Source organism: Parasteatoda tepidariorum, chromosome 1 (assembly GCF_982258835.1).
Source record: "Parasteatoda tepidariorum strain Cologne lab strain chromosome 1, Ptep-v5.0, whole genome shotgun sequence".
Classification (NCBI taxonomy): Eukaryota; Metazoa; Arthropoda; class Arachnida; order Araneae; family Theridiidae; genus Parasteatoda; species Parasteatoda tepidariorum.
This window is the reverse complement of record NC_141755.1, coordinates 42,553,013-42,579,527: the sequence shown is the minus strand read 5'-3', so window position 1 is coordinate 42,579,527 and position 26,515 is coordinate 42,553,013. Positions and strand designations below refer to the sequence as shown.

The 26,515-nt window shown below is 27.3% G+C and overlaps 2 protein-coding genes across 6 annotated transcripts in view; one reads left to right on the top strand and one right to left on the bottom strand.

The window, feature by feature from the left end:
* The window catches only part of rg (A kinase anchor protein rugose), a 244,306-nt gene that overhangs the window by 183,949 nt on the left and 33,842 nt on the right, over positions 1-26,515 (top strand). The gene's annotated exons all lie outside the window — the stretch shown is intronic.
* On the bottom strand, positions 11,211-13,209 carry LOC107445613 (protein mab-21-like 2). Its single transcript, XM_016060044.5, has one exon. It carries the CDS (start codon positions 12,760-12,762, stop codon positions 11,665-11,667), a length of 1,098 nt encoding a protein of 365 aa, XP_015915530.1. The 5' UTR covers positions 12,763-13,209; the 3' UTR covers positions 11,211-11,664.

Sequence of the window (26,515 nt, the reverse complement as noted above, 5' to 3'; positions counted from 1 at the left end):
TTTAAAGAAAAAATTCAAGCTCACTTTGGTCAATACGCCTTATATCTACGCATAATAATCAATAGGTTGATAAAAATAACTTTCAGATTTAACGATTACTATTCATATATCCCTTTTCTTTCTTTCTTTCTTTTTTCTTCTCTCTTTTTTATGAAATCAACTTTGAGGCTTTCTTGTCGACTTTTTTTTTTGTATAAGCAGACATAGAGTGTAACCAACAGCTTTTTCCTTCTTAGTTATATCTTGCCTTTAAAATTCTTTTTTCTCTTGATGCCACTTGTTTTAGATGTAACTTTCTTGAAACGTAGCTAAATTACTAAGTATTTCTATTTTTTTTTTCTTCTTGTCTTCGGGATCACATTCGAAGTTTTGAATTACTCGGAGTGAGATAGGAATTATTACTGTACATCTTATTGAATTATCTCTCTGCCGCTTTTTGCTCTTATCTTCCTCTTCTTTTCCACAAAGAAAAAAAAAAAACTCTTTTTTTTTTTTCCTTTCCTAAATGTTAGAAGAGTGTCTCAAAATCTTTTATTTCTTGTTCAGTGAAGTTTGCCGCTGATTATAATGTCTTTAAATGTCGGAAGCGGAAATTGGATTTTATGTGCCTTATCTGGTCAGCTTCATTTTCCTAGTTTCAAAACTCCTGCAGCCAGGGGTGTTCTGCCTTTTGTCACACCATGAATCCTAACGTAGTTAGCACCCTCGCCAGTCAAACTTGGCGCCTAGCTTATCTTTATTTATTTTTTATCCTTTTCCCATGCAACAACATTTATTTCCCACACATGTGTATGAGATTTCGATTCTATCGCACATTAATTTCATTTATTTTAAACCGCACTTTAAAGGATACAAAAAATGTATGTATTAATTTTTTTTTTAAGTTATTTTTTTTATAGAAGAATAAGGAAGCAAGGATTTAGATTTTAGATTTTGCATGTGGGGGTGTGCATTAAAACAATTTTAAATCCTATTGTAAAATTTTCTATGTTAAACAATAAAGCCACGAGAGTGGGAAAATAAGAAAAAGTCTGAAATTTCTGCGAACTCGAATTATGAAAAATGATGAATGTTTTGCAGTTTTTAGATTTTTTTCCCCCTATCTTTAAAATAAATCTACCCATGACATTTTGTTATTTCTTTCTCTTAACATTTCATTTCTGAAAATGGAAATATTCCCCATATTTTTATTATATTTTGAATATCAGTTATTGAATTTTTCAGAATAATGCTTTTGCGCTTTTTCCTGAGCTATTACAGCGCGAAGCCAGGATAGCCTGGTTGGTAGGTTGTTAAACCCATGTCTAAGAGGTAGTGAGTTCGATCCCTGTCGGCTGAAGACTCTGTGTACAGAAGAAATAAGTAAAAATATAAGTAAGAAAGAATCTAAGAAAAAAATATAAATATTTTTCTTTATTAGAATCATTATAATAAACTTTTGTTACATTATTTTCTTTTTGGTAAAATTTTCCTCTAAATTACATTTTCTCTTAATTATCGTATTTCACAGCAAATAAAATTTAGTTATTTAATTTTAACATTTTGAAATTTATTAAATTATATTTCACCTAAATTATTATAATTCATAACGAATAAATTTTCGATATATTTTTTTTTCTGGTTGAAAATTTTCTGCTAAATTATATTTCCTTTAAATTATTATCATTCTTTGCAAATGAAGTTCACAATTCTTCTTTCAATGTAAAATTGATATTAGATTTCAATGTAAATAATGAATTCTTTTCTCATTGTAAAATTTTCATCTTACTTATTTCCTCTAAATTACACTACCTCCAACTATAAGTCAGAACGAAAAAATTAAGTTACATTATATTCCTGTGTAAAAATTTTTCTTTAATTACATTTCTAAATTTTTATATAAAGTTTTGTAAAAGTATTTTTTTATTACAAAATTTTCTTTAATTCGTATGATACTCATCCTCTTGATACTTGGCAGAGATTTTCCCCATTTTTTAATTGACGCATTCAATTTTTTTCCCTCTCTCTTTTATGTGCCTCACTTAATCCTTTATAACAAGGTCTCTTGGGACAATTGTTGCCGTTATTTGAAACTTCGGACGGTTTTTCTAAAGCTTATCGTTTACCCACTGCGGCTTGTTATATTTCTTTTTTACACTTTTTTATAATCTATTTTTACCATTAACAGTTTCGAGCTAGTCCCCAAGTTCTTGTACTACTGATGGCAGAGTTGGGCTTAGACCAAATGTTTTTATATTAAAAACACCAAGCCTGTTTTTTTTTTCATAATTAAAATTTTAATTTTTTAATAGTCTTAATTTAAATATTACCAAATGAAAAAATATTAAGTTTTCTCATAAAAATTTCCTACTTTTAAGTTTAAACACTAATAAGAGTCTGTATTTCTTTAAATAAACATAAATATATAATTGTTAATTGTTTAGATATATAATTGTTATATCTAAACATTATAATAAGTATATAATATAATTGTCAATAAATATATAATAATATAATTGTTAGCTTTCCTGCGAAAAAGTCTATAAAAATAAATTGATGGGGGTAAAATGTTCTAAAATGTTTAAAATAAAATACAACATTACCAAATCTATTTTCAGATTATTTTTAAAATCAGTAAAATAATTTAATTATTAAACAAATAAAATTTAAAAAATAAAAGAAAAAAACTTAAAAAAATTAGGACGCATTTTGCTTGTTACAATCAAAAGCTTAAATAGAAATGAAGTGTTTGTCTAAGTTTTATTCTTTACTTTTCGTTTTATGTTTAGAATTTTTTTTCAATTACCAGTGTTAACAAATTTGTATTGCATTATGATCTTTTTTCATTTTATTTAATGCTGCATTATATTAGTAAGCAAACTGTAGACCTCTTATTGGGCCAAAAGACATTTTTGGTACAGTATACATGTATCAGACTACTTTTAAAAAGGACAAACAACAACAAAGGACACATAAAAAAAAAGTATAATTTGCTCAACCTAAGTGCAATAGGGCAAACTTTACTGCAAATAATTTTAAAATATACTATTTTTTATTTCAGTATTTTTTTTATTCTGAAAAAGTTTTAACAATTTTTCCAGTAGAATTTGATTAATGAAGCATTGAGCAACTCACAATAAGTTGAGATCAATATTTAGGAAATTTTAATGGTACTGTTCATTAAAAAGTAATCAGTATTAGTTAGTTAATATTCCTTCATATCAATATTTATTTAAATTTTACAATTGAGTTTAAGACATCTTTAATCACATATTTTAAAGTGCGGTTTCAATATTTTCGAAACGAAAGCAGTGAATATACGTGTGCAAGCATTTGTGTTCAAAAATAATTTTCTAGATGGACTATCAATTAAAATAAAAAGCTATAAGATCAAGAGTCCAAATCTTTCGTTTATTCAAACTGATTATTTTAAGAACTGCATTAGTGGTAAATGGGATGTTCTGAACGCACGCAAATCGAAAATATCAGGTCAAAAAGCTAAAAATAAAGGACAAATAACGACAAAATAAATTTTTTTTTAGGACCACTACTAACTCAGATATTATTAAATTTAAAGGTCTGTTATGTTAAAATAAATAAAGAAAAGTAGTTTACTCTTTATTTATTATTAAACCATTAGTTCTAAAAATTACTTAACTATTTTATAACCAACCCATGTCATTTTAAACCTTTTCATCATTTCATTTATTTCAAAAAACTTTTAAATTATTATTAATATAAAATATATACGATATATTTATTATTTTAAATATATTAAAATTGTTATTGATACAATGTATTAAAAAAAACAAGAGATGTATAATTCATAAAGCTTAATTAATGCTAATATTATAAATTTTATTCAGCTAAATAATGATATTAAATAAATGAAACTGATATATTGCCTTTTTATATTAACAGGCAAGCAAATGGGGATAAATCACTCTTTTAACATGCTTTACTGAAAAAAAGAAAAAAAAGTACTGAAATAAAATTTATTTGTTGAGTGTTTAATTCTATAGGAAGTTGAGTTGTAAAGTAATATGAAAGCATATTGAAAGTATTCAGTTCTTCGTTTTTTTATTATTATGTTTGCATAATTAGGAGAAAAAAACTGTATATTTTTTAATTGTTTTTGAAAATATTAATTAATAGTTAAATACTATGAAATACTTTGGAAGAGTTTAGTTAATTTAAATTATTAAAGGCCTAAAATATTATTCAACATATTGCTTTTTTTAATTGGTTTGAACCGGAAAAAAACCCAACCTGGTTTGAATAGAATTAAAAATAAGTAAATAAATAAACAAAAAAAAACTGGTGTTTAAAATTTTGCGAATCGAGAGCTAGATATTTATAAATTAAACTAAGTATTTTTCTCCTTAATAATTATTTTAATGTCTTTTATTCAATGCTTTTTTGATGTAAAACTTTTTTATTCATTAATTATTTTTTTTAAAATTAAAATGCATGCTCTCCATGATAAGGATTGGTTCTACAGTTAAGTTTCTTCACTTTCAGACATTTTGCATTGTATTGTTAGTGCATATAAATTAGAAAACAAGAGTTAAATTTATAGTATTTGGGTTCAAGCATAAGATCATTCATTGTATTCCTCTATTAAATCAATATTTTTTTTAAAGTTATTCTGGGAGTCTGCATTTTTTATCCCTCTCAGACGACGTGGTCGACGTCTACTTTTGCCAGTTCTTTAATTAAACTATATTTTAATCGTTATCAAACAGATCAAATTTTAAATTAAACTTCATTATCAGGGAATGAGTTTGACGAAGATTCAAATGGAACTTTGTGTCTAAACAAATTATTCCGAAATTATTTTAAACGTAAAATTTTCGTTACTATTTTATAGTTCAAAATTACAAGGCTACGGAATTGATCAATAGTAGTCGTAAACGCAAAGAATTGGGTCGGTTGTTCAACGATGGTTATAAAATTTAAAGAAAACACAATAAATTATTTAATTATAAATAACTATTATTTATAGTTAATACTATTATTCTTTATTAAAATTATATCCTGGTGGGATGTACCGGTGTTGGTTTGCTGAAAATTAACAGCATCATATTCTCCGGAAACCCATGTCTTTTAGCTATTTGCAAATAAAATTATGAAGAAAAGTTGACCAAGAAAAGCAATTTCTGAATAAAAATTATTCATTTATTACCAGAAAAAATATATTTCATTATTTTTGTTTATATTTATTTTAGAAATAATACATCGATCTGAAGATATAACTAGGCATTGTTAAACTGATGTAATCAATTAGGTTATTTCGCTCTGTCTGATTAATTCATATTTAAGCAATGAACTGGAAGAAAGCATTCATTATTTTTTTAAACTTCCATGTCCATTTATTGTCTCAGTCTGCAATGTGAGATATTTTATTTACCTTTTGGTTTTTTAATCAAAACATTTTTTTTAATATATACAGTTGCTTCTCATGAGTATTTTATGTTACCTCAAATTCGATATTTTTATAATTTGTTGATCAACTTCTACATAACGGCATCTAAAAAAAATTTCACTCGAGTTTTACTTTTAATCATGAATTGAGCTGAATGATTTGATATTCTGGTCTTTTGATGCTTCAAAATTTTTAGTTAATTTTGAGTCTTTAATGTAAAGACAAAACCTACTATATAATTTTATTTTTCCGCCTATCAACCACTACCGCACATTAAATTATAAATTTTATAAAATGTTATTGTGTTTATAAATTTTTAAAGATACTTTTCAAGTGCTTAATATATTTTTAAAACTTTCATTATACTTAAGTAGAGTTTTCATGGTCAAAATAATTTAAAGTATATAAAATACTGAAATATTAAGCAAGCGAGATTCATAAATATTTCTCATATATTGACATTTTTCCTGCCCACTTTTTTTTACATTAAATAAATAGAGCTCCCAAGAAAATTTCCAGTTTGGTTTTTGAAAAAAAGAGAGAAAAAAAGCATTTTAAACGAACAATAAAAAATCAAGATGTTTTAATATTTTGCTCCAAAAGATTAATTATCATTTAACTATTTCTTATAACAAGAGTTTTGACCTCGAAAATTTGTTATAGTTTAAAACCTGCGTTGATAACTTTTTTTTTTTTAAAAAAAAAAGGTCTAATATATAAATGCATGTTAATAAATAAATATAGGATTATTAACAGTTAAAAGTTTAAATTATTCTAAAATTATTCTAGTACTGAATATACTGTCATTATAATTTCAATAGTCTGGGTTAATTGTAAATTATAGGAGATAATTTTATAAATTTGGTGTAACGAGCATTTAAATGTATCAAATTTTTATAACTAAATTGTAGCCAATTTCTTTTTGAGCAATCTTTTAAAGCTCATGTGTTTACAATTTAGTTTTTAATATTTTAAGTCTTACACTTTTGTTAAAAAATTAACAAATTATTACCTAATTATTAAACTAAAATTTTAATCATTTCGCATTAGAAGTATTTTTTATTTTTTTTTAAAATTTAATTTAAACAGTTGTTCCATCCAATTCTTATTGCAATTTTCAATTTTTGTACAATATTTTAGGCAAAAGAAATTTAATTGCATTTTATATTCATAACTTTTATTTTTATTGGTGAGCTCTCTTTCTCTCTCTCGTATTTTATAGGGATCTTTAAGTAGATCATTAAAATGAAAATATTTATGAATAATATAAAATATTGTTACAATTTGCACGCTTTTTTTTAAATAATTATTTAGTATATTTTAGAGTCTTACAACAACATGAAATACGAATTACAAAATTGACTAAATTTATAAACCGAATTGCTTTCAGAAACAAAATAGTTGAATAAAAAGTATTAAATTTAACATAATAAAATCGGAAATAAACCTAAGGAATCAATTAATCACTTAAAGATTTATTTTAATTTTGGTGTTAATAAAAACAATTTTTATGAGGTTTGTAAATGGAAATTCGTTTTTAATGACCTTAGTTACATTTAATAACTGCGTATTGTATTAATTTTATAACAAATTTTAATTCTATACCGAAAGTAATCACTTTGTTTCTTTTTTTTTTATGAGGAAATAACGGGAAAAAAAGTATAAATAATCACTAAAATGTTTAAAATTACTTTTCGACTGTTATTCTTTAAAGCAACTTTTACTGAGTTGTCTGCTTTATTTAGCGTATGAATGTTTAAGTACACTACTAACTTTAAAATTAAGATGTTATGTGAGCACAGCTTTTTTTTATTAAATAATTTGAATTTTCAACTATATTGTTTTTAATCCCAAGACATTTCCACCCACGTTCTTACACTTTAAATATAAGAAATTAATATTTAATTTTTGACCTTACCACTCTTCATGGAATTATTTCAAAAGCTATGTTCAACATAAGTTATACTAGTGCACAAGGCCTTTTTTTTAAAACTTCTTGACGTGATGAAATTATTTCAAAAGCTATGTTTAACATAAGTTAAACCAGAGCACAACAGGATTTTTTAAACTTCTTGATGTGAAGGAATTATTCGTGGAATTATTTCAAAAGCAATTGTTCAACATAAGTTATACCTGCACAAAAATATTTTTACGTGATGGTTTGTCAATAACTGATACTTGTCAAAATGTTGCCAATCCTTGTGTTAAAAAACAATGATTGTGTTGGGTCAAAAATAAGTTTATTTTGATGTCTTTTGGAAAGGAACGATTGATACCTTTCTTAACTTAAAATTTCTTATTCAAATATTAGTTTTTAAATAGTTTTTAGCATAAAAGAAAATGCTATTTTAATTAAAATATTTATCATTAATCAATATTAATTATTGCGCAGTTATTGTTAAGGTAATAATACTTAGAAGCTATATAATCTGTTTTTAATACCTTAAATTATTTTAATAGCTGTAAGCTATTTGGAGCGAATTTTTCTGTAAAACTGCTCTTAAAGATGGGACACACGTAATCGGAGTCACAAATCCTAAGGTCTCAGTGGGAGTTCAGAGGTCCCCCATGTTTTTCCCTTCATAAAAGAGGGAGTCGCGTGCGCCGCACTGTCACCCCCTGACCTGCATCCTCGTTATAACTTATTAAGATCCTTCAGCACTTGGTGTGTGATAAAATTGCTACAACAAACTATCTCTGCTCTACTTTATTATTATTTTTTAACAATGTATTGTCGTATTTTAATTGCATTGTTTCAAACTTAAAAGGATTCAAATTTGAACTCATAGCTTACATTATAAAAGAGAAGAAGACTAGGTTAGACAAATTAATATAAACTTCAAACCATTACCCTAATACCCTATATTATTCTAAAAACTCTAAATTTAAATTTTCTTCTTATGATTCACATTAAATTGGTTTGCTTTATAATGTTGATTATATTTTTGAATCCATAATTTTAATTAGTTATAGATATCTAACTCATTTTAGATAGTTATGCATTAAATATTGTTTCATTAATTTAAAAATGAAATTCTGATATTTTTTTTAAACTAATAACTGTTTTATAATATTTAAAATAGAAAAGCTCGAAGTGATTTTTTTAATGAGATTTATTTTAAAATTTAACAGTTATACTTATTTTTAAACTTCACATTTAATTTTGCAGTTTTTGACAATTTTCTAAAATAAGAAAGAAAAAAAAAACGGTTAATTTAATTTTAAAAAAAATGAGAACTGAGAAAATTCGATTGTCTATTTGACTTGTTCTTCCTTGTAAAATATTTGTGCTTAAAGATTATCAAGATATGAAACGACGGACAGGCAAATCTTTCGCTTTTGTTAATAAATTCTATTTTTTCTATCTCTTTGTCTGTTTAGTTAAAAGCTTATAAGGCATAATTTGAAAATAATTGTTCCTTAATATAAAGATCCTTTTTTTATATTAAATAAATTTTTTTGAATTATAGCGGTTTTGGAGTTGGAACTCCCAAGTTTCACCTCTACTATAGCTCTTCTTACTATAGCTCTATATCCTCTACTATAAGTTTCCTATATTATTAGCACGGACTGATTCACAGGACTGAATTCGGTTCATTTGTCCTGGGCCCCTAATATTTTGAGAGAACTCCTCCCTAAAAATTCTAAATTACTTATAAATTTTTTTAAAACTAGTTTGGTCTTATACACGTGTACTTTTTAGTACAAATATCTTATTTCCTACATAATTTTCATCCTTTTCACCAACAACTTTTACTCTATCAGTTAAATTTCAGTATTTTTTTAATAGTTTAGCTCAATTTCATTTTTAATTTCTATACCGAACTAATGAATGAATATTCTCTCAGTGAGGTTTCAGGTTTTCAATCGATGTTGTGTGTTTCAATCGATGTTTGATTGTAATGCCTCTGTATGTTTAATGAACTTTAAAGCAAAACATTATTCAAAGACAACTTACTTAAAATCAATCTCGCCATTCACATATATATATATATACTTATGTTCTCGTTATCTGTATAATAATTTGAGTATTATATCGTACATATTTAGATTAATTAAATGTAGCAAAATTTTTTATGTTTTGCTATTTGTGCATGTTTTTTATTTTATTTACTTAATTTATAATTTATTATTACTGTGAATGTATAGTCTAGTCTCTTTCCAGATGATAATAGCACGTCTTTAGTCTTGATAGATTATAACTAATTGATAAGCAAAATTTCTGAAATCAGTATTTTTTTTCTTCTTTTTTTAAGGAATATTTTAATTGAGACCTTAGGTTAGTTAGCAATAGTTATCTCTTAAGTTTGCATTTTTAAATGGAAAAAAATATTCTGAATAATTATAAAAATATTCTGAGTCTAATACTGAAATTGAAGGAACTGTGTGTGCTAGGTAAACACAACTACTGTGTTAACAACTTTTAATACTGTTTCAGTTGATTCTGTGTCTTGACACTAATTATCTTTATTTCTTGTATCGAAACAGCATTTTACTATTTTTATTTGTACTTTTTATGATTTTTTTTAATCTCCCACTCTATATAATCAATTTCCCTGATTTCTCAGAGTATCATTAATCTATTTCTTTGAAATATAACTATTCAAATTAATAGTTAAATGTAGTAATTCTAAATTACTCTAAACTCTTTTTTATAGATTTGCATTATTTTAACTCTTCAGAGAATAAAAACTATAAATGTAATTAATGTCTGGCTTAAACTAATGAACTACAAAATTAACAACTTTTAGAATTAATTTCTTGGCTTAATTATTTAATTAATTATGAATTTGTTCAGATAAAATATTGATGCAATCAAAAAAAATTTTTGCCAATGCAGAATCTATAAATAAATTTTAATAGGCGTTATATGCGTAAAAAAATTCTACTATCAAAAATATAATCAAGCAATTATGAATTAAGGAAATCTAGAACACTTGCTAAAGAAAAATATTTTTAAGAAAATAAAAACTGTTTTCTTTCTTTTTTTTTCCTTTACATCTTTTGCCATTATCACATGCCCCCCCCCCCATCACTGGATATTGAAATGTTCTCAACCACGCGTGACGAAATTCCATAATAAAAAAAATCTTCAACTTTCCATTGCTATTTATATAGAATTTAAAATTAATGCAAAGTATTACGTAATTCCTAATCATAATTAAAATTATTCACTAGTAAATTAATCATAATTCACTAGTAAATTAATCATCGCAAGTAATCATAATTATTCACTGGTAAATTAATGATATGTACTTAAAAGTAATAAAAAATCGCGATTTTTTTCCCCCTTACACTATAATGCGTAGAACTTATTTAAATTCTAAATCGAATCTCACATAAAAATTTTAAGCCATTACTTGTCATTACTTGAATTGAAGCATTTAAGATTTATCAGTTATTCAAATAATGAATTATATATGAAAATTTAGTCTTTTATTTATTTATTTTATGATTATCAATGAATTCTTTTTTTATTTTTTATTAACTGATGATTAGTATTAAGTATTAGTTTTGTCTAATCAACCTTTAAATCAGCAGAATCATGCTTTTTCTCATATAATATGAAAATATAAATTTTAATTTTCTACTCATTTTAAAAATTAACTTCTCATTTAAAAAAATAGTTTTTAAATTTGTAATTTTTAAAATTAAAGATTACATACTTGAATTTAACTTTGTATAATCTGTTTTCAGTAGTATTTCCTATAATATGCCACATTTGAATTAATGTTAAATTTATTTGTATTTTTCCAGTAGTTAGAATGAATCACAAAGTACAATAGGCAATAAATAAGACAAAATGTAAACATTTACCTTCTATATTTTTTGCTGAATATCGTACACATAATCTTACAAAAACGACGCTGTATTATATTATATTCTATAAATTCGTAAAACATTCATAACTGTTCATAACAAAAAAGCTTTTTACTTCCACTTTTAAAATATTTCGGGGAAAAAATTTGTCAGTGATGAGCAGTCGTATTTTTTTTTAAATGTTTGTGCTGTTTTTCTTGTTATAAGTCTGCAATTATCTCCAAAAAACCTTATATGTTTAAAATGATGAAGTATAAACAGCACTTAATCTCCTGTTTTGCAAAACCACTAATTTAAAGCACTGTTTTCCAAACTAACAGTAATTGATTCAGAAACACATTTTCAGTTCACACTTAAATTGATTGCACTAAGTTTGATGAAAAATAAAAAAAGAACACTAAAAAGTCACTGGGAAGCGTTTTGAAGACGAACAATGTAATTCACAGTTTATCCAATGCTCGGGGATTTGTGAGAAGCTCCCTCGTCAATCTCCAGCATTGTTTTGCCGCATTTTCCAACGAACTGACTGACTTCCCTTTGAAAAGATCCAATTGTGGCAAAAAGTAATGTGGGCAACGTCGACACTGCAAGCATGATATCAGTTGCAGCAAAATACCATTGAGTCGGTCACCGAGACATGTTTCGTCCCATTCGATTTCACGGGGATGTTTTTCGCACTCGTAAAGGACAAGAGTTTTCATGTGATAACTGGTCACCGGATTGCCAGGAATGTCCAAGTGGCGGTCCCTCATTGTTTTCAAAATGCTCAAGCATTTTCCTCTACAACCTCCTTGCAACAATCGATTTTCGGCTTCTCCGAAATTTAGCACCCATGCATCTCCCTCCATGGAAGATTGCTTTCCTTGGAGGGTGACACATTCTTTGGACAGCAGATCGAATCCTTCAGTTTTGACTTCTGCAACCAGATTCGGGTTCGGCCAAGGAATATGCGGGATAGGCCAGTGCGCGGCTGACCTCGGCCAAAGTCCACTACATCGAAATGCCGGAGTGATTTGAACCACAAATCTCTCTCTTATTCTGAGTTTGACTTCAGTGGTGTCAGCTACCATTTTGACTACGTCCCTGTAGCTGCATTTATCACAGGCTTGAGCCACTAGAGTCTGGAACCGGGATCTTATCTTCCTTGCTGATAAGTAACCTGAAGCGGTGATGAACTCCACCCACAAGGACATGGATCTTTTCCTTCCATCGCTGAGTTTCAGTACCGCACAGCCTGGTAGAGATCCATCATCGACAAAATTGAAGACTCCCATCTGATTGAGGTAAAGCACCACCTCGAATTCGGTGGGGGAAATAACGTCGAATCCTTCGTAGCGTCCATTGCAATCATTCAAGGAAGAGATAAATCTAGGTTCCTGAACTTCGACCTCTTTCAGGACATCTTGAACCACCTTGCATACCTCTCGGACGTTTTTTGCAATGTTTGATTTACGATGATGAACCCTTTCACCATAGAATTTATTCAACTGGTATAAGAGCTTAGATTGTGCAGAAAGCATGTCTGGTGGTACCAGCATATTTTATATTATTGTCTGTACACAGAATCAGAAGAATTTCCAAGAATTAACTGAAAAGATAATCTATTTTATCTTCCCATATTCTATGGGTATTGTTTAGAGCAGACGATTATCCTGAATGAAACCGAGTGTAGATGCTTCTTAGTAAATTTTACGTCTTAGGCGAAAAGGAGGCGTGGTCTATCATCGCGACCACCGTCGGCATGCGCCTTGTGGTAGTTTCCGCCCCTTCTCCATTTAAACGTCCAACCGCACGCCGTCAAACGATTTTCTCCGGGAAACACATTACCTGCGAGCGCGTGTGTTTGCCATTGGTCGATCGACAAGGACAGGGTCCACGACCTTTTTTTTTTCGGTGGGGGGAGAGGGAGATTGAAGTGGCGAAATTTGAAAGCATGATTCGAAAAAAAAAGGAGAGAATGAGGTTGTCACTCTTATGTTTTCTAATGAGACAAGTGCGAACAGTGAAGCCAAACCCTACTCGTAAAAAGGGGTGGAGTTGTGTGGCGTCTATGGACTCTTAGAATAGACACAGGTGAGTGATGATGGCTACCTTTTCACTCAAATATTTTTTACTACCTTTCACAGCATCGTGTTTGTTTACGAAATTGGCGAAGCATACTTGTTTTTTCGACACACTCTGCGAAAAGCTTGGAAGCAAGTTTCCTGTATTCTATTGTTCCGCTTCCTTTCTTTGTGAACTTAAAATTATCGATTTCCTTTCCAATTTTTTTATAAATTTGTTTTCGAACTTTTTTTTGTTCCCTTTTTTTTCTCTTTTTCCCGTTAAATGTAGTTTTATTTGAAAGACGTGATTAATCGTGTAAAAAAAAGAAAAAGCTATATGAAGCATAGTATTGTTTACTTTTGGGTTGTTTGAGATATGACTGATTTTTTCGCTTACAGATTTAAGTTTTTATAGTTATTGTTTGATCACTATTGTTACATGATGTTTTTTATGATATTAAATAGTTTGTAGTATCTATTTTTTCTTTTTCAAATAGAGTATTATTTGTTTTTAAAAGTAATCGTGTAGAAAATAGTCTTCTCTTCGGTTAATATATTTATCAGCTCGCTTACTGTTTATCTAATTTCATTTACTTGTAAAAGTTCATAATTTTTTGGGTTAAATTTTTTTTAAATGCTGAGTTATTTTAAACTAATAAACTCTCATTCTTTTAGAAACGAAAATTACAATTTAGCTCAGAATAAAATTGATAAATTTAAGGAGAGATTTAGTTAATAAATTTTGTCATGGATGTTCCCTCAAATTTTTGTTTTTCTTTTTCATAAATTCGGGTTTATATATTAATAATATTAATTTTTCTTGTATTCTTTATGCATATTTAAATGTAATGAAATATTTTGATTAAGTCAGATATAAAAAAAAATTAAGTGCTAAAAAATTGGCATTTTTCTTTTATTGATTTATTTTTAGTATCTGTTTCATTTTTATCCTTTTCCTTTTTCAACTCCCTGAAATGTAATTAGTTATTAATTTTGGTCACTTATTAACTTAAATTTAAAACTACCTCTCTTAGAAAAAGAAAAATATGCATTATCACATTCATTAATTAAAGTTGTAGTACTTAATTAACAGTACTTTGTAAAAAATAAAAAAGCTCAATCTCCAAAAAATGAGCTTGTTAAATTTTTATTTCGTTTTAAATTAATTAACTGTCGTTTGCCTATTGACATCAATTGCCAAGTTCTTTAAAAGTTTTTTTTTTTTTTTTTTTTTGTGAAAGATTTTTGTTGCATGAAAAATTTTCTCATAATTTTGTGTATCTGAAATAAGCATTAAATCCTGTTCGTTCGGCCATTTTTTTTTTTTTTTTTTTTTTTTTTTTTTTTTTTTTTGTGAATATTGACAATCCTGTTTTCGTTTCTGTAAAACATCAGGGAATAAAAAGATGTATGATTTTCAAGTAGCTGCTGTTCTTAACTAGATTTATGTTAAGATGCAAATTTCAATGTATATATAACATTTAATATTGTTAACAATTTATACATGTTGTCTGTAGATTTAAAATTTATATCTGTTAGTACTCGGTAACTTAGAGCTCATTCTACTAAAATAAATTTGAAATTTCTAATTTTAAGACCTTAAAATAAATGAAATAGGCTAATTTAGAATTGAGCAGAAAATGCTAAAGAATAAGAAAATAAACGAGGAATATACTTCGATTGGAAGTAGCTTTCAAAATAGTTTTTAAAATGAAAAATGATGTGTAAAGTCCATTTTTGAGATAAAATATTTTGTAAAAATCCCATTTTAGGAATAAATATTTATTTTATTTATTTATTTAAGGGTCCGTAAATGGACTCAAATCTGTCTTAAAATGACCCCTGATTGTTAATTTATTATTTACTTCATGTTTCGAAATGTTATTTACATTCCGTGTTTTTTTCTTTCCTTCAAAATATTTTTGAGTGTTTTTGTTATTGAAGACTTTTTTTTTTTTTCAAATTAGTTTTTTTTCCTGCTTAATGAATGAAATAAAAATTTCAAGAAAATGAGAAATTGTTAAAATGACGGTTTAAATATTTTCTGCTTTGAAATTGATTAAACTATTAGTAAATTTGATCGAACTACACAGATTTAATAATCAGAAGGTTTCGTTTATCAAAACTTAATACATTACAATTTCTGGTGTCAAATATGTTGGTTGTAATGGCCTAAACAACTTGTCTTATTTGAAGATTTTAACTCAACGTTTTTTAAGTTTATTACAAAAACGAAAAAATTGCATAATTTAATGTGGTTAATTACTATTATTTTTTTAGCTATTAACTATAAAATGTGTTAAAATTGAATACAAAGAAAATATTGCATTCACGAAATTTTAATATTCTTTTTTTGGTAATCTTTAAGGTATTGTAATCTATATCAATGCTATTCTCTCTCTCCCCCCCCCCCATTTTAAATAAATGCCAGAGAAAATGAAAGTTTTTAGTAGAAATGGCACTCCTCGGTATTGTCTAAGTTTAAACAATAATTCCAAGCCCTCTCCCTCATAATTTAAGAACATGCCATGTAAATAAGAATTCATTATTATTTTTCTATCATTTTTTATGAACATTTCTGTGTGGTAAGAGCATTTTAATGTTTAATAAGACTCCTGTTGATTTGAGGAAGCATTTATTCAATCTTTATTTTATATTTATGCAGAAAAATATCCTCTGTCATTATTTGTTTTTATTTTGAAGAACAGAATCCTGATTAAAAGACGCAACTGGAGAATTTGTATAAATCTACGAACACTGTTATATTGCATTAAAGACTTATCGTTCTATTTTAAAATAACATATATTCTAATAACACGAACCTTTTAAAAACAATTTTATGGTATTATTTCCAGGCAAGTGTCATAGTAAACTTGGAATAAAGGGGGGAGGGAGGGAGATAAAACGATAATGAAAATAAAGGAAAACAATTTATTTTAATAATTCAGCAGCAAGGTATGTCCACTATAATGCATGCTATTTGAATCATGTTTCATTTTAGCTTGTTATTTAATGTGAAATTGACAGTTATATTTCTTTCTTAATTAGTTCTAATTTTTTTCAATGATTAATCAGTTTTAACAACCAATAAGTATTGTCAAAATATCATTCGAAAAACGCTCTCGGAAAAAAAAAGAAGCAAAACGTGTTTCTTTTTCTAGCTCGTATTTTGTTTTACGTAATTTCTTTTTCTGTTGTTGTTGCTGCAATAAATGTCAGATATTTTTTAAAAATTATACCGCAGACGGAACCCTACTGTTTTAAACTTGACATTCATTTTCTTCAAAAGTGGTTCGTGAAAGACGATACTGACATTACCTGTAAAGTGGAGGTCGTTATCTCCACCTAGGATCGATTACCTGTGGGGTGCTCTTCCACGGGACCCTCACCATCCACAGCAACTGATAGAGATCGGGTTGACGCCAGAGGAACTAGCGGGGGTGCTGACAAACCGAGTCCCGCTGCCCTCCTCAATTGTTTTCCAGCCTTTTTATACCTTGCTTTATGTAATTTTTTAAACTTAAAGAAAATGGCATTTTCGATGTTATATTTCTTTAATGTTGTCATTTACATGGCTAATAGTGTCTTTTTTTTTTAATAACATAATAATTTAATAGAGAAAACAAGGAAAATTATATCATGAAGATCAATGAAAAGAGGTAAAGAATAATTATTAAAATAAAATATTTAAAAAAAAAATTATTTTATGAAATATAAAAAGACGAATAATTTTATAGTAAAATAAAAAAGCCGGAATGAAAAGATATAATTTCGTCATTAGCTGACACGATTATATCCACGAAATTATCCACATATTTTGTTTGCCAGCTTTTTATATATATTTTTTTAAATAAATTTTTTTATAAATATTTTTTTAAAATATTTTATTTTAATAATTTTTATCTTCTCTTTTCATTAATCTTTATTATATTATTTTCCATGTTTTCTCTATATTTTTAACTTATTTTATGAGCTCTATATACTTGCAGCTTATTCGCAGTAAATAATTTTCTTTTTATCCTTTTGGCCTTTATTGTGCTATATATATATATATATATATATATATATATATATATATATATATATATATATATACTGTTTTTATTCCTCTTAAATCTACCGGCTTTGGGAGATAGATGAAACTCAAAATAATGTCTTACAAATTGCAATTAAGTGTAATAACTTTTTTCCTTTTTTTAAATAGAACTTTTTCCTCTTCTTTTCCTATATATTATGTTCTTCCAACAAAAATTAACTTCGGCCAGTGTGACACAACTATTTGAAATAAATAAATCGATAAATAAAAAACTAATACGACCCTAAAAGGGTTAATTCTCATTTGATGTGCTCCCGTTAAAAATTTTGGATCGTATTAAACCATAATATCTTTTAAATTTAATCATCTTAAACTTGTTTACCTCATTCCTTGGTTTAAATTGGATAGAATTCACGGTCTAAGTTGAACCGATTTTTTAGAAATGTTATATATTTTGTTACCTGAATACACGAATCATTCAGATGCTTGAAGTATGAGAAATTTCAATTTTTTTCCCCGTATCTAAACTTATCGAGGCATCATTCGTACTGAATTTATATTCTTGATATTTAATTTAGCCCTAACACAATTGTTGCTTTTCAGAACAGATTATTTGGTGATAACCTTCTTTTGCGGGAGTAGTAGCAGTATAGAATTAATTTCAAAATTCATAATAGTGTAATTTTAGCTTCGTTACAGGTTTATTCAGATTAGCTTGACTATTAGAAAAATGATTGTCAATAGTAGTTATTTAAAAAGCAATTTTTTTGTGTTGAATTTAAAATATTTTAAAAAATGAACTACTAGTCTAATTTTTGAAGCTGAAATCAAGAACATTTTACGATAGGATTCAATAAAAAGCTTGTAATTACAAAATACAAAGATACTGTAAAATTAATCTTTGATATAAATGTAGAAGAAAAAAATTATATACGTTACTTAAGTTATCATGCTTAACCAATTAGCTGTTACCCGCGCTTAAGTACTTTGATTTCAATTTTGACGATCTTCAGTAGATGTCCACTATATTATCTAAGTTTTTCATGCATTGAATTTTAATAATGATTTAAAATTTGTCCGGCAGCCATTAAATCACACAAACCACCATGCGAGTACAGGATATTTCGGAATAGTAGGCAAAAGAAATATTTAAATTACTTCAAGCTCTGTCGTGATATAGTATAGAAAACTGTGTATGTTTACAATTTCTACAGCCATTTTAGAAAGCCATTCTACAGCCATTTTAGAAAGAATCAAAAGTAAATCTAAATAATTACTTCGGAATCAAGTGTTTATTTCTATAAAAGTACAAAATTATTCTAAATAAATGCTGAATAACTAGTTAACTATTGAATACTATTTAAATTTTCTCTTGAAACTACCTTTCAAAATGAATTTAAATAAATACTTAATAAGTTACTAACTGTTAAACATTATTTAAATTATCACTTAAAAGTACTTTGCGAAATGAATTTAAATAAATACTTACTAAGTAACTATTGAACACTATTTAAATAAATGTTTAATAAATTAATAAATATTGAACACTCTGTAGTAAATTATCACTTAAAACTACTTTACAACATGAATCTAAATAAATTCTTGCCGTATAACTGATTGTCTAACATTACTTAAATTATTAGTTACGACAACCTAACAAAATGAATCTGAACCTAGAGTGGTGTACCTAAAAGTGAAGTTAATTAATACTGAACGAACATATCGGATTTATTTATCATAGCTCTGCCTGATTTTTATCAAATAGGGAAAATACCTTGTATTAACTTATTTTATTATCATGAAGTAAGTTTACTTGGTGAATGCACAAAATCGTTGAATAAGTAAACGAAGCAGTTTAAGTATATGCTTATACAAGCGAATCATTGTTCTTCTTTTTAATAATTTCCTTATTCTTAGCTTTTTCAGTGATATCATCAATTCCCAATACTTAATTTCATAGCACTTACTGTGCTTATTCACCATCTATTTAAGAAGAAAAAAATAATAATAATTAAAAAAAAACTTACAGGAAGTTTTACTGTCTTTTTCGTATGTCAAAGCAGAACGTGACTGTCTTTCCTCTTTAATGCATTACTTCATTAATTTCGGCCGGATGGATCTTAAAATTAATTCGAGCATCTTAATTTCAGATAACAAATTAATGCTTCGACGGATAGTGCACCGAAAAGCAGAACAACTGCGGTCACTGAGCCGTAATGGCTCAAGGAATAGAGCGTTCGCCTTCCAAGGAGGTGAATTGGGTTCGAATCCCACCGATGACTGATCGATTCGAATTCCGCCTCCGGCTTATTTCTCCCAATACTTGGTCCAGGAGTTTCCTTGTCTTCTGGATTGGATTCAAAATTACAAAGCTACGTAGTTGAACATTGGTAGCCGTATACCCGAAACATTTGGGTTGGCTGTTCAACGACGGTTATAAAAAAAAAACTGCCGGCACTTGCAAACGAATTTTTCGCCATCGAAAACAAATGATTACATTTAAAAAGAAGTTGTAGTATGATTTAAAAAAATAAAAAATAAAAATCAATGCAAGCGGATTTTCTACCAGTGATATGTAATACCTGTAATATATATAATAATATCTTCTTTAAACCAAGCGTTCAATATATATAATATATATAGACAACATTTGGTATAATTTTATTTCTTGGGAAATATTTTGAGATAATTTTTTTTTTTGTTCTTTTTTTTTTCTTCTTTGCTTGCTTGTATACTTTTAGAAAGCAAAGCGGTTATTTATATGTCATTCTTATTGCATTCATTCTCGTTAGTTGGAGTTTTGAATTACAATGAAAAAGATGTTCGATTCAAGAGAGACAGTTTTATGTCGCTTAACTATCTTATTATTTAAATTGAATGAATTTTGTTTAAAGAAGAAATATTTTATGGCAATATCCTAAAATATGTAAATAAAAGAAAGTTAAAAATTTATAATTTTTTTATCTAATAATTAAAAATAAGTAAAAAAAAAAAAAAAGCTAAGTTTAATTAGATGAATTTTTAAAAAAAATACTCTGCAAAAAATCGTTTGTATTTTAGAACTAAAATTACTCGCACCGCAACTGCCAGTAAGCGCTGTAAAATTTACACCAAAGTAGACTGTTTCAAATATTATAGCAGACTGATGTAAATTTCACGAAGTACTGTAAATATTACAGCAACACTGTTGTGAATATAACAGTACACCTATAACCATCATGCATACGTTGCTGTTTCTGATAGTGCTGCGCACTGTCTGAAACAGCTATATATATATATATATATATATATATATATATATATATATATATATATATATATATATATATATATATATATATATATATATATATATATATATATATATATATATATAAAATCTTTTTATGTTATTTCTTCTTAATTTATTATTCATAACTAAACGCTTTCTCACACTTTAATATTCACATCCTGTCTTTTAATATATTTTTGGCTTCAAGTTGTGCAATGCGTTAATTAACATTTTATAGTTTTCCCTTTATTAACTTGTGAAAAACAAACTTTTCCCATGACCTATTTAATTGACTAATTGTTATTACTCAGATTTCCCTTATGCCCTAAAACGAAACATTTTACTGATTTATTTTGCAAAATTTTCCCTAATTTTTATATCGGAGCGCTTTGATTTGTGTGTCACTTGGATGAAATAAATATTTGCGTTAAAAAAAAATATATCAAAATTTATAAATCAGATACTTTTGTTTTAATAAAAATTCAAAATTATTAATTAAATGATTATCAAACACAATTTCTATGGAAAAATGCAATAGATTGCATTAATTTAAAAGAAAATTTAATAATTATGAATAGTTAATGCTGGAAAGAAAATTCACAATTAGTATATTTCAATCAAAACCGTCTTATGAAAGCAAAAATAAATTATATCGCATAATAAATACACTAAAAATATCACTTATCATACTTTTCTTTTTTAAATCATCTAAAAAGGATAAATATTTTTCTTTTTGAGTACTTTTTTCCTCAGACATATCCCTAGCATTCACACTTTTTTCTAAATGGAACGCACAAATCATACGTTTTTCGTTCGTCTTCTTTTTAATAACTCGATTCCACAATATAGTATCTTGCACAGAATTTTTCTACTACTGATTATTTAATGTCCTATTGTTTAATTCGATTTTTCGTTATATTCTCTATTTCAGAGTTAAGCATTTCTCGACAAAACGAGTAAATTGGGGGTCTATTTTAGCATTACAATTTAGTTGAAAATATTTCAGCTACTTGAGAATCGTTAATGCGTGCCGTGCGACATGTAAAAGCACTAAAAATTAAAAGTTACATAGTTTAACTAACGAGACATTGTCATAAAAAATTGCGATGTGATTGCATTTTTCCCCCTGCTTATTTACTTTTATTATATCTTATGGATAGGGATAAATTCCATTTCTAAGAGCAATTGTTTTTTACATTACCCATAAGAGAATGATAAGACTGTTTTGACAAACAAAGGACGTAAAATTGAATATTCTGCTTGTGACCTGGGCGTTGAGGAGGACTTGTTATTCATGACAGGAGTAGGCGATGAGTCTTGGCCCAACTTCGATACGATCTGTCCTAGCTTCAATCCATCGCAACGGCCAGACAGGTGAAGATAAGACTTATTTTGTGCGACAGTTTGGAGACTTGAAATTCGTAGAGATACTTTATTAAAAAAAATAATAAATTAATAGATTGAATGACGGAGATAAACTGCGATATACATTTGGGTTTTAGAATAGGAAATATAGTAATGGCCTTTACAGCAAAATTTGGGTTAAAACTAAAAATTTTAATTTTACTAAACTAATGCTCTAAAGTGTGGAAAATTTCGTATATGTGTTTAGTGTTTTTAAATTTTACTGCAGTTTTTTTTTTCTAAAACTGTTCGAAGGAAATTTTACCTGACGGTTTTAATGGTAACTAATAGTAACATACAATGCATATTTGAAATTACATATTCTTGTAATGTAAGATATTTTATTGTCGTTTGTTTAAAATTTAGAGCTGATTAGCAGCCCTTCTATTCGGTTAAATTGTATTAATAGTAAAACGTGAGAACTGTAAATATATATGAGCATTATATTAATAAAGGGGAGAGGATTAAAATAATATTTATATGTATTTTATCATTTTAATCCGTATCAATTCTCTTTGAGAGTCATTTTCTTGGCATGAAATTTATTTTGATAAACGGTGTTTACTATCATATTGATACAAAGCTTAAAATTAATATTAACTTAAAATTAAACCTAATTAAACTTAAAATTTTCATTTATTTTAGGTTTAATATATGAATTTTTCTTGAATGAAATTTATTTTGATAAACGGTGTTTACTATCATATTGATACAAAGCTTAAAATTAATATTAACTTAAAATTAAACCTAATTAAACTTAAAATTTTCATTTATTTTAGGTTTAATATATGAATTTTTCTTGAATTAAGGCAGAGTTTCCCAAATATTTCCAAGTTGCGAAAGCTTTATGAAACTTAGAATTGTCTCACTGCACCCCTAGCCTGTAATAACTATTTGTTGTTTTTATATTTATAATACTGGGTATTTCGTAAAGATCGCCCTTAATGTGTATTTTCACAATCTGTATATGCCTCAATCTGTGTACAAAAAAGTATACGTCTGGGGAATCGCAAATTAATATTTTAGCGAGGAAAAAAACAAAGAACGCTTTTGAAATCTGACTAATTACAGTAGAGGAATGTAATGAGTTAAATAGTGACTAATGATCCTGTAATTTTGTATCCTCTAATGATCCTGTATATTTGACTTTCTTATGATTCACTATTATTTATTTATTTTTTTTCACTCGTGAAAGACACTTTGGATTTTTAACGAAATTATTATTTTTTTCATTAGCGTATTTTAAAAATGAAGAGTTATCGAAATTAATAAATACGTAATTTCATTTTTTGTTTACATTTTGTTTATATATATAATATAACTAAAACTTCTTTCTCTTTTTTCTCTCCATATTTACAAACAATCAAAGCTGTAGAGTCTGCAGTTGAAAGGTTCGACTTCACTTCGGTATATATAGATAGTATAATTTATATTTAGATGGTTTGTGACATATTAAATGATTTTTTTTTTATAATGATTTTGCCAAATTTCCTAAACAGGATTTTTTAAAATTTTTCTATAAGTCTTTGCATGCCACTGATTAAACTTCATATCACATAGCTGCATTGCCTGTTGGCTACTGGTTGGAAATCCATAGCGCAAAAATATGCATGACAAACCCGTAGATTTTTTTTTCTTTTCCAATCTTTATCAGGAGATACCTATTCTGTTCTATTGTAATATAATTTACGCTATTCGTCCTTTTTTTTTCAAGTTTGTTCTGATTTTTTTTTCTTACTCAATTTGGAAAAAAAGATTTTTTTTTCCCGCTACACATTTTTTACCATCACTTGCACTAGAATCAGAATAACATGGTTATATAAAATTAAATAGTTTTAAAGTGTAAGCTTTATAACCATGGCTATGGAATCGGAATCGTAAAAATTCTGAAAGAGTCTGGAAATTTTGCTCGATTTCAACTAGTTGAAAGTTAGGTCTTGTAGATTAAAAGAAGGAGGGATTTAGTTTTATGAAATTCTTCGAAAAATATTTAAAATTATGTTAGAAAAAATATCACGCGAATGCTTATTATAACAATCATTAAAATTATTGCCTATCACAAAGTTAATAAATGTCATTTGAACATTTTTGATCCTATGTTTAACCAAACTATAGAAAAAAGACATAGAACTTTATAGAATATTTGATTTAATTGAAAAAGCAGCATTAATAATGGGATTATTAGAAAGTTATCTTTCGATTTATAAATTTCAAAATTAAATTTATTTAGCTAAGTGAATGAGTAAATTAACAAAAAATATGCTAAGTGATTAATGTAACATATGTAATACGTTCCTGGTTCATATATGTTCGACATGCTTCTTGTCATGAAACGTTATACATGTGCGAGTGTACGTGTTAGATATTGGTATGTATTTGTTTTCTTATGATAGTTTTGCAGTATTTCTATACTTTCTACAAATATATTTTTGAATATTTATTTCTTCAACTTTTATGTTAGAGGGCCGACCGGCCTGTGTAGGGGGCAGGGAACTTTCCTTGCATCAGAAATGTTCTGGGTTCGAATCCCGGGCAAGGCATGAATGTTCTTTCCTCCTCTGTACTATCTGTCCTTAATGTGGGAGTGACGTTGGCCCACCTAATATGGTGCCCCTGTAAGAGAGGTCAACAAAATTGTCCTGTAGATGCCTGAATTGACGGATAACACAGGCGGGCATTAGGGAAAAAAAAACTTTTATGTAAGAATACGAAATGTAATTTTAAATTAAGTGTCTATTGCTTAAAAATAAAATAAAAAAATATTATTTGAAATCGTAAGGGTTACTTAATATTCATACTTTCTTGCGATTTTGAATTATAATTAAGAATAAATCGAACATTTCAACTACCGACTCCACGGACTCCACTACTTATTCTCTATACCTGGGTTCATATATTAAAATCACTTGGAGTCTTTATTACTAGTACAAACTAAAAGACTTATAAATTTGTACTCAGATTTTAAAAAATTACGATTATTTGTAACAAATTAAGATTACTTATAAATTTGTAACAAATTACGTTCTCAAAATATCAATATTCATCTTTTTTTTATATAAGTGTTTAACAGGTTATTTAAAGCATGTCAATGCTATGCAGAAAGTATTATAATGGGAAAAACCATGTTCAACTAAAATACCGTTACTACAATATCCTTATTTAGGGTAGAGCACGGGGGAGGAATAAGTAAACTTCAGTGAAGGAATTAGGCAAGTTAATTTGTATAAGGCTGGAGGCTCTTTTTAATATTTTGAAATTTATTGAAATGTTGACATTAATCTCTTGCGAGCACACGTGTCTATAATCCTTTCTGATGAGTCTACCGTTCTTTGTGCTAATTTGCATAGAGTATCTTCCGGCCATCTATCGATATTTTACTTTCCATTCATTTGTGAAGTTCTTTCTATCCTAATAATCCTCTCTGATTTCTTTCTATCCTAATAATCCTCTCTGATATTCTATAGAGTGGTTCGTTGTGATAATCAGACGAAATTTTTATAGTATTCAGAAATGCAAACAGACTCGTCGAATATTGCATAATTTCTTTTTCAAATTTATGACAGAATACTTTATTCTCTTCTTTAAAATTTTAATGATGGAAAATTAGCATTGTATCTTATGTTGTGTTATCCAAAAAGTAATATTCCGCTCATCTTACGTTCAACCCCCTTTTTTTCTTCTCTTTTTAAATAAGTAATTATTTTATTCCCTTTCTATGTATACTCAAGTTTTATAAGTTCGTAAAAGTTTCTGTTCGATAAATTTACAATCATATATTTTTTAAAAAATTTTTTTACTGCTGTAACAGTCATTAGTCATAAACAAATTTATTTTTCATACGTGCACTTCTCAATTTTAACACTCTTAATTTTATGTATATTTTATATTTTGGCGAAAAGATGCCTTATGACATTCTTGATTTCTTGTAAACCATATAAAAAACACAAATCTGTAAGATTTGTAAATCTTCAGTTTGTGAATAAATTTTTCGCGACTTATATGTACTGTATGTTATGACTTTTTATTAAAGCAAAGTTATTTATTTTTTTTTTTTTAATAAAATTTTATTTACTTGCTTAACTATTGAATTAGTCTTAATTTTGAGGGATTTCTTTTTAAAAAGGAATGAATGATAAATTAAAAATTTAATATAGCGTCTTTCTTCAGATGGGAAAAGGATTTTTATTTATGAGAAAAATTTCTCTCTCCGAGAAAATGTTCTGCTTTATTTTTGTATTTCAAGTTATTTCACGCTCTATTTGCACGATTCTCTTTACCCTTTTTCTTTGAGTTCCGCCGGTATGCGTTTGACGATGACTGTGGCGGACCTTGTGTCAAAATCTGGTAAGTGTTAAACTGTGACCGTGCCATATCAGAAATGCCTTTGAATGAACCCACCCAGTTTCAAATTTCCGAGAGAGCTTTTACGGAAAATCACCCCTTATTAAACCTTTCTGCTTTATATGCCGCTTCTGGACAAGGAGGGGGGTGTCTTCTTACCTTTAAAAAGAAAACGTTCTTTTTACTATTGGAAG

What these genes read in the sequence shown, in the direction of transcription:
- LOC107445613 (XM_016060044.5), bottom strand. Translation starts at nt 12,762, where the DNA reads ATGCTGGTACCACCAGACATGCTTTCTGCACAATCTAAGCTCTTATAC.